This window comes from Scylla paramamosain, chromosome 20 (genome assembly GCF_035594125.1).
Source record: "Scylla paramamosain isolate STU-SP2022 chromosome 20, ASM3559412v1, whole genome shotgun sequence".
Lineage (NCBI taxonomy): Eukaryota > Metazoa > Arthropoda > Malacostraca > Decapoda > Portunidae > Scylla > Scylla paramamosain.
In genome coordinates, this window is record NC_087170.1 from 6,043,817 (window position 1) to 6,056,048 (window position 12,232).

At 43.0% G+C, this 12,232-nt stretch overlaps 1 protein-coding gene across 3 annotated transcripts in view; it reads left to right on the forward strand.

Annotated features, from left to right (window-relative positions):
- The window catches only part of LOC135110197 (uncharacterized), a 108,680-nt gene that overhangs the window by 22,344 nt on the left and 74,104 nt on the right, over window positions 1-12,232 (forward strand). For all 3 annotated transcript variants that reach the window (XM_064022231.1, XM_064022234.1, XM_064022233.1), the window contains 2 exons: window positions 1,563-3,630; window positions 4,333-4,676. In XM_064022231.1, coding sequence (XP_063878301.1) covers window positions 1,603-3,630; window positions 4,333-4,676 — 2,372 coding nt within the window. In that variant the 5' untranslated portion in view covers window positions 1,563-1,602. The remainder of the gene's footprint in view (window positions 1-1,562; window positions 3,631-4,332; window positions 4,677-12,232) is intronic.

Genomic DNA, 12,232 nt, shown 5'->3' on the forward strand with positions numbered 1-12,232 from the left:
TGATTGAGACTGTGATGTTATACCATGCTGGCTCTAGTTCCCTCTCACTCCCACTCTGCAACCCACACTGCCAGCCTAATCTTGCACAATTTTCTTTGTCTTGCAATCCATGTTAGGAGGATAATGCTGCGTTTGAACCTTCCAGTCAACAACCCTCATTCGCAAGAGGTGAGCTTTGATCCTGGAGCAAAAGGGAAAAGTGTTGGATTTAGAACAAGGAAGGAAGATTATGGACATTGCTTCCCAGTTTAAGGTGAATGAGTCGACGATCAGGACGATCAAAAGCAACAAACAGAAGATGGCCAGTGGAGCAAGGGGTAAGGAGGACAGACAGGCTGCCATGCATTCCGCCTCAAATAAGGAAGTGGAGAGGCAGGTGGTGGAAACTGTTAGTATTGCCCAAGGAATTTCTATCTTTGACTGTATCACTGCTCAGGAATTTATGGACTTAGTAACAGCTCAACAGCAAAAGGTGTCTGTGGAGGAATTGATGGAGGAAACAGAGGAAGAAGAGGAGGAAGATGGAAAGACAGAGCACAGGGAGCAACCCAAACAGCTGACAACCACAAATGTAAAGGAGTTGATGAAGCTGTGTGAGCTCCTAAAAGATAAAGTTATGGTGCTGGACCCTGAGATTGTCAGGGTGCATGCAGCTCAGGAATACATCAATGCAGTGTTGGAGCCTTATGATGAATTCTACAGGAATCACTTAAAACAAGAGGTAGCAGGCACTCATCATTGCTTACTTTAAGACACCCATAGCAGTCTCCCATCCTTCAGTGAAGAGGAAGAACTTGAACAAATCTTGGCTGCTCAAGAAGATGAAGATGAGGTCTCCAACTTTGATTTTGGAGGGTTCAGGAGTGAGGGTGAAGACTGAAGACTCAGGATAAAGTGTTTTCTTTGTGTGTTTCTTTTCTCATATTGGAAGGCATACAGAGAGCAACAACCAAGATGATACCAGAATTGCAAGATCTGCCATACAAGGAGAGACTAGCTGGGATGCAACTTCCAATCTTGGAAAGGAGACAAGAGAGGTGACACGATTGCACTTTACAGATTACTGAATGGGATAGAAAAAGTAGATAGGGAAGATCTATTTGTAATGAACAAAAGAGAAACAAGGAGACATGGAAGAAAACTAAAAGCAACCACCTGCAGAAGGGACATAAGGAAGTTTAGTTTCCCTTATAGAAGCATTGAGGAATGAAATGAACTGGATTGGGAGGGAAGTGTGTGTGCTAGAAATATTCATGACTTTAAATTAAGGAAAAGTTGGAGAAAAATAGTTATGGAGACAGGACACTGAGCTTAGCTCCTCTCCCACATGTCACAACTAGGTAAATACACACCCACTCAAGTTTTGCTTCATGCTGTCATTTCAAATACTTTTCCCACAACACACATTATACTGTCTGTCACAATGTCTCTTATTCCCATCCATCTGTTGGTCTTGTCCCCACATCCCAGCTGGTCTCTTCAAGGCTCAACTCACTGCCACACTAAAACTTCTAGGCCATTTCTCTCCTGCCCTGTTACTAACACCATGGATTTCCTTGCAGGTTGTTGGTGTGAGAAACTTTTGTCCCCGTGGTTTCCGCCATGGCTGCCACTCCAACATTTTGTATCTATCGCTTCAAGCTCATCTTGATGATAGAGAATGCTGGAAAGGACATCTTGACCTTCATTTTGAAGCGTGGTGCAATGAATTCTCCCACCACACCACCGGGCATCTGCCTCAACCAATACCTGGATCAACTTCCTGCTACCTCATCAGCCAACTATGCCAGGATGACTCGTAGACAAAAAAATTATGCACTTACCCACACTGACCTGCAGCATATTGAAAGCTCTCCAATGTGGGACACCTTTGATGTGACCTTGTTACACAAAGTAATAAGACTCGCATGCGAAAATGTTGCTGGGATTGATGATCCTGAATGGCATAACCCAAACATGCTGGAGGGACTAGTAACAAGAATCAGAGATGAGCGGAATGCCATCTTTCGTGAAGTGAGAGTTTTCTCAGAGGCAGAGTATGAGATGAGAGTCAGAGAGTTAGAAAACCTTTTTGACGAAACCCTCAATACAGCCAAAATCAGATACCAGATTCCTGATGCAGATATGATACCTGTGAAGGATAAAATTCAGCATGGAATTGATACCTTTAGAAAAAATCAACTAGGGAAAGAATTAGTTATGATGTCTTTGAATTCAATGCAGCAAGAATTTATGAGAGTGTGTCAGAATAAATTGAAAAGCATTCATAACAACCTGCTAACCTTTGATCCTGTCTCCTTCCTTACTTACTCCCCACAACACCAAATTCACATTCAAGACATATTCTGCAGAATGGACCTTGTGAAAATAGGAGGATGGTTCCAAGAGAAACAGGACATCAACATTTACGACATATTGACAGTGACACGTCACACAGAACAAAATCCGCAACCCTCCACATCATCATCCACGCCGTCAATGTATGGCAAGAGCCCACAGCTTATTGTGATCAAGGGATTTACAGGAAGCGGTAAAACAACCCTACTCACCTACCTTCTCTCAGAGTGGCTTAAAGATCCTGACGATTGCACCATCAGACACCTGCACGAATACGACATTGTCCTGCGCATCTTGTGCCGTGAGAATGACAGCCCATCCCTCCAGGACTTTCTCAGACAGATCATGTCAAATTATTTTGCTGAGATGGAAGAATCTGTGATCTTTCTACTAAGATGCAAGGTTCTCTTCCTAATTGATGGCCTGGATGTATCATTGCCAGGCAGTCGGTCAAAAGAGCTTGTAGTCGATATCCTCAATAAAGTCAAATATTTTCCAAACTGCACACTTATCTGCACAACACGCCCAGAAATGAGAGATGACTTCTTGGCCAAAGTACCTGGTTATTATCAGGTGTGGAACATGGAGATAAAAAGCGTCAGCCCTGAACAAAGAACTCAGTTTGTTCTGAAGCATTACGCCAGCCTTCCAGATAATGGAAATAAAGACCCTGAGAAGCTCAAATACCTCATGGATTGTCTAGGTTGGAATGATTTCTTTAGCCTGCCTCTCAATCTCCTTTGTGTTGCCATTCTGTTTCACATGAATCCTAATAACATCAAGGTCACCACCACTCAGACCAGTCTGCATGTCACCATACAAGACTGGTGTATACAAAAACTGCAGGCTAGACTTTCAGATCATTCAAAGGATAATCGGACCCATGAGGAGGACATCAGAGAGTTGCTGAAAGACATGGAAGATGTGGCCCTTCGGGGTCTCCTGCAGGACCAAATCACTTTGTCGAAAGAGGATGAGCGGTATCTGTGGAATTCCTTTCGCAATAAAGGGTTGCCGAGCAGTGAAGTGTTTTCAGCATTTTTTAATTTGATAGACATCCGTGAAAGATGGGGATATCAAAGTAGGTACTCGGTGCCCCACGAGAGCATCCAGAATTTCTATAGTGCATCAGGAATTGTCAACAAGGTGGTGAATGACTCACACTCAAGAAACATACGGCACATGCTTCACAACCCACCGCCTTGTCAGCTCAGGAAATTGAGGAATCTCCTCCGGCATGTTGCTGGCCTCCTCTGCCACCCACAAACACCACTTTGTACTGCAGCAATACAAGTAAGCCTACTATTCATCCTCTTTTTCCACATATTTGATTCTTTAGGAGCTGTCTCAGGGGAGTATGCAACACTGTGAAGGTGAATTTTGATCCCTTAGTGGTCACTTTTGTCATTAGGAAAAATAGTAGAAATAATGATGGTGGTAAGGATGGTGGTGCTTGTTGCAGAGACGGATCAGGTGTTGGGATGGTTGTAATAACTACAGTGACTCAACATACACAGGTAGTGGTGATGAAGAATAGGATTAGGTGTGATGGTCGTACTAATCATAGTAGCTCTGCATACACAAGAGGGAGTGGTGGAGGTGGTGGTGATGGTAGTGCATAGTAATCATATTAACTCTGCACACACAGGAGGTGTTGGTGGTGGTGGTACTAATCACAGGAAGTGGTAGTAATGGTGTGGTGGTGGTTGTACTTTAAAGTGACTGTACACATACAGTGTGTGGTGTTGGTGGTGGTGGTTGTACTAATCATAGTAACTTGAAAAATCACAGGTGTTGGTGGTGGTAGGGGTTGTACTAATCATAGTAACTATAAACACATAGGAAGTGGTGGTAGTGGTGGCTGTACTGATCATAGTAACTAAACACAAAGGAGGTGGTGGTAATGGTCTTTGTACTAATCATAGTATCTTAACTAATACAGGAGGTGATGGTGGTGGTGGTTGTACTAATCACAGTAACTCTATACACACACAGGAGGTTGTAGACTTGCTGGCAGAGACTGGGATGAAAGACTGTAACGATTGGCTGTCTGTACTGGAAGACACTGAAGTGAACAGGATTGCTTTGGCCTGTGTTGTCAAATACATTACACGTGATAAGGAGGTGGTAAAAGTGACAGACAACACCATCAATAGTGCCAAGGCTCTACTCCCCATCATTTCCTCCAAGGAGGTATGGATAGACCTTTGCAGAAAGGAATCAGACATGCAGGGGCTCATCTTTGAACACCATCAATACACTGAGCTGTCCCTCAACCACCAATACAAGCATCCAGACCAAGTCAATCACTGTGACTCTTTGCTGTGTGCCACACCCAGGTGAGTGAGTGCACTAATCACTCAACTAATTAATTGATAATTAATATTCAGTGTATTAATCTTGCAGCCTTACAGCTGAAAATCCACATGTTATGCATACATACTAACATACATACTACATCTTAAATATACATTTAACCCTTAGGAAGTATCTTACAATTTTGATACTATGGCTGCCAGATGGTGCTGGTCGATCTAGAAGACTAGGCCCAGGATGGTCAGGCTACCCTGTATGTATTTTTTTACTCAGAGAATTTGTTTCTCCTACTTAGCAGCATGTCACAACTCCTGGCTTACACCAAGTACCTATTCACTGCTAGGTAAACAAGGGCTACACTGCAAAAAAAAGTCTGCCCAGACTTCTGACCTGACCCGGGATTCAAACCCTGGTTCTCCCGATTTTTTTTTTTTTTATGTAGGAAGGACACTGGCCAAGGGCAACAAAAATCTAATAAAAAAAATGCCCACTGAAATGCCAGTCCCATAAAAGGGTCAAAGCAGTGGTCAGAAATTGATGGATAAGTGTCTTGAAACCTCCCTCTTGAAGAAATTCAAGTCATAGGAAGGTGGAAATACAGAAGCAGGCAGGGAGTTCCAGAGTTTACCAGAGAAAGGGATGAATGATTGAGAATACTGGTTAACTCTTGCGTTAGAGAGGTGGACAGAATAGGGGTGAGAGAAAGAAGAAAGTCTTGTGCAGCGAGGCCGCGGAAGGAGGGGAGGCATGCAGTTAGCAAGATCAGAAGAGCAGTTAGCATGAAAATAGTGGTAGAAGACAGCTAGATATGCAACATTGTGGCAGTGAGAGAGAGGCTGAAGACAGTCAGTTAGAGGAGAGGAGTTGATGAGACGAAAAGCTTTTGATTCCATCCTGTCTAGAAGAGCAGTATGACTGGAACCCCCCCAGACATGTGAAGCATACTCCATACATGGACGGATAAGGTCCTTGTACAGAGTTAGCAGCTGGGGGGGTGAGAAAAACTGGCGGAGACATCTCAGAACACCTAACTTCATAGAAGCTGTTTTAGCTAGAGATGAGATGTGAAGTTTCCAGTTCAGATTATAAGTAAAGGACAGACCGAGGATGTTCAGTGTAGAAGAGGGGGACAGTTGAGTGTCATTGAAGAAGAGGCGATAGTTGTCTGGAAGGTTGTGTCGAGTTGATAGATGGAGGAATTGAGTTTTTGAGGCATTGAACAATACCAAGTTTGTTCTGCCCCAATCAGAAATTTTAGAAAGATCAGAAGTCAGGCATTCTGTGGCTTCCCTTGCGTGATATGTTTACCTCCTGAAGGGTTAGATGTCTAAGAAAAGACGTGGAAAAGTGCAGGATGGTATCATCAGCGTAGGAGTGGATAGGACAAGAAGTTTGGTTTAGAAGATCATTAATGAATAATAAGAAGAGAGTGGGTGACAGGACAAAACCCTGAGGAACACCACTGTTAATAGATTTAGGAGAAGAACAGTGACCGTCTACCACAGCAGCAATAGAACGGTCAGAAAGGAAACTTGAGATGAAGTTACAGAGAGAAGCATAGAAACCGTAGGAGGGTAGTTTGGAAATCAAAGCTTTGTGCCAGACTCTATCAAAAGTTTTTGATATGTTCAAGGCAATAGCAAAAGTTTCACCAAAATCTCTAAAAGAGGATGACCAAGACTCAGTAAGGAAAGCCAGAAGATCACCAGTAGAGCGGCCTTGACGGAACCCATACTGGCGATCAGATAGAACGTTGTGAAGTGATAGATGTTTAAGAATCTTCATGTTGAGGATAGATTAAAAACTTTAGATAGGCAGGAAATTAAAGCAATAGGACGGTAGTTTGAGGGATTAGAACGGTCACCCTTTTTAGGAACAGGTTGAATGTAGGCAAACTTCCAGCAAGAAGGAAAGGTAGATGTTGACAGACAGAGCTGAAAGAGTTTGACTAGGCAAGGTGCAAGCACGGAGGCACAGTTTCGGAGAACAATAGGAGGGACCCCATCAGGTCCATAAGCCTTCCGAGGGTTTAGGCCAGCGAGGGCATGGAAAACATCATTGTGAAGAATTTTAATAGGTGGCATGAAGTAGTCAGAGGGTGGAGGAGAGGGAGGAACAAGCCCAGAATCGTCCAAGGTAGACTTTTTAGCAAAGGTTTGAGCAAAGAGTTAAGCTTTAGAAATAGATGTGATAGTAGTGGTGCCATCTGGTTGAAATAAAGGAGGGAAAGAAGAAGAAGCAAAGTTATTGGAGATTTTTTTGGTTAGATGCTAGAAATCACGAGGGGAGTTAGATCTTGAAAGGTTTTGACATTTTCTGTTAGTGAAGGAGTTTTTGGCTAGTTGGAGAACAGACTTGGCATGGTTCCAGGCAGAAATATAAAGAGCATGAGATTCTGGTGATGGAAGGCTTAAGTACTTTTTGTGGGCCACCTCTCTATTATGTATAGCACGAGAACAAGCTGTGTTAAACCAAGGTTTAGAAGGTTTAGGACGAGAAAAAGGGTGAGGAATGTACGCCTCCATGCTAGACACTATCACCTCTGTTATGCGCTCAGCACACAAAGACGGGTCTCTGACACGGAAGCAGTAGTCATTCCAAGGGAAATCAGCAAAATACCTCCTCAGGTCCCCCCAACTAGCAGAGGCAAAACACCAGAGGCATCTTCACTTAGGGGGATCCTGAGGAGGGATTGGAGCGATAGAACAAGGTTAAGATATGAGATTGTGATTGGAGGAGCCCAACGGAGAAGAAAGGGTGACAGCATAAGCAGAAGGATTAGAGGTCAGGAAAAGGTCAAGAATGTTGGGCGTATCTCCAAGACGGTCAGGAATTCGAGTAGGGTGTTGCACCAATTGCTCTAGGTCATGGAGGATAGCAAAGCTGTAGGCTAGTTCACCAGGATGGTCAGTGAAGGGAGAGGAAAGCCAAAGCTGGTGGTGAACATTGAAGTCTCCAAGAATGGAGATCTCTGCAAAAGGGAAGAGGGTCAGAATGTGCTACACTTTGGAAGTTAAGTAGTCAAAGAATTTCTTATAGTCAGAGGAGTGAGGTGAGAGGTATACAGCACAGATAAATTTAGTATGAGAGTGACTCTGTAGTCGTAGCCAGATGGTGGAAAACTCGGAAGATTCAAGAGCGTGGGCATGGGAGCAGGTTAAGTCATTGCGCACATAAACGCAGCATCCAGCTTTGGATCGAAAATGAGGATAGAGAAAGTAGGAGGGAACAGAAAAAGGGCTACTGTCAGTTGCCTCAGACACCTGAGTTTCAGTGAGCAAAAGAAGATGAGGTTTAGAAGAGGAGAGGTGGTGTTCTACAGATTGAAAATTAGATCTTAGACCGCAAATGTTGCAGAAGTTAATGAAGAAAAAGTTGAGGGGGGTGTCAAGATACTTAGGGTCGTCAACAGAAAGGCAGTCCGACCTGGGGACATTTATGGTCCCCTCCCCAGATGGGGACTCCGAGGCTGGTGTAGGAGTCGCCATGATGATTTAAAAATTTCTGAGTGAAGGGTGTGTGTGTTATTTGGTGCTTGTAGTTTTATGTGGAGGAAGAGAATTGTCTTTAGAGGGCAGGCTGTGACTGCTCCCTCGTGTTGTGAGACACAAAGGGAAACGTTCAGTGAGGTCACAGCTGGGCTTAATGATAAGTTCACAGCACCCCCTGAACAGTGCTTTAGACCTCACTGGGAGTAATTATCATTTCGGCAGGCATCTACTGCCTCCTCCTCTTTTGAAGCAGGCTTGCTAACTACTTCACTACCATTGTGTGTGTGTGTGTGTGTGTGTGTGTGTGTGTGTGTGTGTGTGTGTGTGTGTGTGTGTGTGTGTGTGTGTGTGTGTGTGTGTGTTTACCTAGTTATGGTTTATGGGAGAGGAGTAATCTCATAGCATCCCATCTCTATATCTATCTAGTTTGGTCTTGAAAGCATGTGTGTGTGTGTGTGTGTGTGTGTGTGTGTGTGTGTGTGTGTGTGTGTGTGTGTGTGTGTGTGTGTGCGTGTGTGTATTTACCTAGTTGTTGTGGTTTTGGGGAGGGGAATAATCTTATAGTATCCTGTCTCTATATCTATCCAGTTTGGTCTCAAAAGCATGGACCATTACGGCATTGACAACGTCTTCACTGAGTTCATTCCATTTGTTCACACTTCTATGAGGAAAACTATACTTCAAGATGTCTCTTCTACAGTTAACTTTCTTCAGCTTCTTACTGTGTCCCCTTGTACTCTGTGTCTAAATTTATAAAACATTTTTTGTCCACATTTTCCATAACATTTATCATTCTATAGATGTTTATTAAATCTCTCTCTCTCTCTCTCTCTCTCTCTCTCTCTCTCTCTCTCTCTCTCTCTCTCTCTCTCTCTCTCTCTCTCTCTCTCTCTCTCTCTCTCTCTCTCTCTCTCTCTCTCTCTCGCTCTCCTATTTTCAAGGGTAGGAATTTCCAACATTTTTAATCTCTTCATAGTTGACTTGCTCAACTCTGGAACCATCTTAGTGACTGCTCTTTGTACTCTTTCTAATTTTACAATATTCCTCTGTGTATGAGGAGACCACACCACTGCCACATATTTCAATCTTGTTCGTATCATGGAAATCAACAAATTTTTTTTTATCATTCCTTCATCCAAACATGAGGATGCCATTTTTACTCTTTTTAACAAATTCATTGTCTCTCCAGTAATTTTTATCAATGTGTCTGTCCGCAGTCAAATTTTCAGTAACTGTTACTCCCAAATCCATTTCCTCATTTGACTTTTTTAACTTCACACCATCCATCTCATAATGATAATGTATTCTTTTCTTACTCTTACCAAACTCCATTACTTTACATTTACTTAAACTGAATTCCATTTGCAAAGATTTCCTCCATCTATTTATCTTATTTAAATCATCTTGCAGTACCATAGTCATTTACATTTTCTGCCCTTCTCATCAGCTTAGTATCATCCACAAATAAGTTCATATAACTGTTTATTTCTTCATTTATGTCATTCACATATGTTACAAACATTATTGGACCCAACACTGATCCCTGTGGGACACCACTAGTTACTTTCAAGCAAGATGAATTTTGGTCTTGTATTACAATTCTCATCTCTTCACCATCCAGATAATCCTCCACCCACCCCAGCAGTCTTCCTCCAATTTTTCCATAATTTTTTTTATCTTCCATAGCAATTTTCGGTGTGGTACTTTTTCAAATGCTTTCTTCAAGTCTAAGTAGACACCATCCACCCATCCGTCTCTCTCCTGCACAATACCGATTACCCTTGAATAAAAGGACAATAAGTTCATGGAGCATGATTTTCCCCTCCTAAATCCAAATTAACAACTTACCAAAACTTTATCTCTTTCCAAATGTTCCATCCATCTTTCCTTTAATGTTCTTTCACATATTTTTCCCACAACACTAGTCAAGGACACTGGTCTATAATTTAGTGGGTTTTCCTTATTTCCTCCTTTCAATATTGGTGTAATATTTGCTCTTTTCCAGTCTTTTGGTACTCTTCCCTGTGATAGTGATGTCACAACTAGACTGAATTTTATCAGCCAGTTGTTCTCTACATTCCATCAATATCCAGTTTGATACTCCATCTGGACCAGTTGCTTTATTTACATCAAGTTCTTCCATCATCTTAAATATTTCCTCATAACTGACTGGGACTGTACTTAGTATATTCCTCACCAACTTATCCCTTCCAGCATCAAACTCCACAGTAAATACCGATCTGAAACTATTGTTCATAACCTCCACCATGTCCTGTGCATCCTCATAGATTTTTCCTTCAGCTTTCAATTTTGATACACCTTCCTTCTTCATCCTCCCATTAATATGTCTAAAGAACAGTTTGGGTTCATTTATACACTTATCTATTATATCTGTTTCATAGTTTCTTCTCTCCATTCTTATTATTTCAATGTACTTGTTTCTAACATCAATATATTCCTCCCATCTGCTCTCAGTTTTCCTCTTCTTCCATCTGTTCCAAGTATTTGACTTACAATTTCTAGCCTCTTTGCATTTTGTATTGAACCATTCTTTACCCTTTCTACATTTCACTCCTCCTCTAGATACAAATTTCTCCACAGCAGGATTGTATATTCTTATAAATGTGTGTGTGTGTATATGTGTTTAGTTAGTACCTACCCACACACACACACACACACACACACACACACACACACACACACACACACACACACACACACACACACACACACACACACACACACACACACACACACACACACACACACACACACACGAGATGGACAAGTTGATTGTGACAGTGAGATCAACCTGCGGCGACATTGTGATGATCACTGAGGCGTGACAGATTGTTCCTGAGGTATGTATGATGAAAGACTTCCAGTTCTTCCACCACCTCAGGACCGGGTGCATGGGGGTAGGAATGGTCCTGTCTGCCACTCTGCTCTTAACTCCTCATACCTCCCCATTGATGTCCCTGCCATCATTCTGTGTGTTGCTTACCATTTCCTATGTGCCACCACACAGTGACCACAGAACAGTTGCTCATTGACTGCATCATTGACACAGATGCTCGGAGTGTGAGGCATCCTTCTGCCAAGCTAGTTGTCTATAGGGACTTCAACTGCTTGGATATTGGTGATATTTTACACCAGCTACATCTCGTCCAGGTGATGGATTTCCCCACCCACCAGCAATCCATCATGACAGACCTGAGCCAGCAATACTCTCCTCCCAGGTCACTACAGGTTGCAACCCACCTCTCTACCCTGTGCACCACCACATCCACCACCTTGCTCACTTGGTCAGCTATCACCCATGCCTGACTCAGCTATGAGGGAGTTTGGGCAGTGAGGGACAACATCTGGACTGAGATGATGGAAGCACAGGACGTCCACACAAAATGGTGTAACTATGTCACCACCACCATGGAAACCTTCCACCGCCACTTTCCAGCTAAGAGTGTCATAGTGCACCCATCTGATGCCTCTAGGATGATGCCCCACATCAAGTGACTCATTTGTGAATGGAACTAGCATTCCACTCTTGCCCTGTCATTAGGGAAATTAAGGCAGCTAAGGCAGGCCATCACTTAGATAAATTACACCAGCTTAAGCTTGTCGAAAACAGGCACTGGTACTCTGAGATTGTAGCTTTGTGTGGTTTACAAAAGCACTCCTCATTTCTTCCTTGCACCTCACACCTTTCCTTTAATCTCGCGGATGAGGGGATCAACAGTCACTTTGCTGCTATTTGTTAGACCTCCACACCACTCCTCTTCCAGCCTATCTTCCTGGCTTCCTCACGCCTCACAGTTCAGGTGGTGGATGTATAGTCAGGAAAATACTCAAATTCAAGCCAAGATCCACCACACCCACTGACCTCCCTATCGAAATTTACAAGGCATTTGCTCCCAAACTTGCCACGCCCCTGTGGTGCATCATTAATGCCTCCTCTCTCAACACTCCTGCCTGTGGACTGTAAAACATCTTAAATCATCCCCATCCACAGTCACTCAGTAACCTCAGGTGAAGAATTTGTGTTTGGGTTTACACCAAAATTAGTATCTCTATTGACAACAAACAGT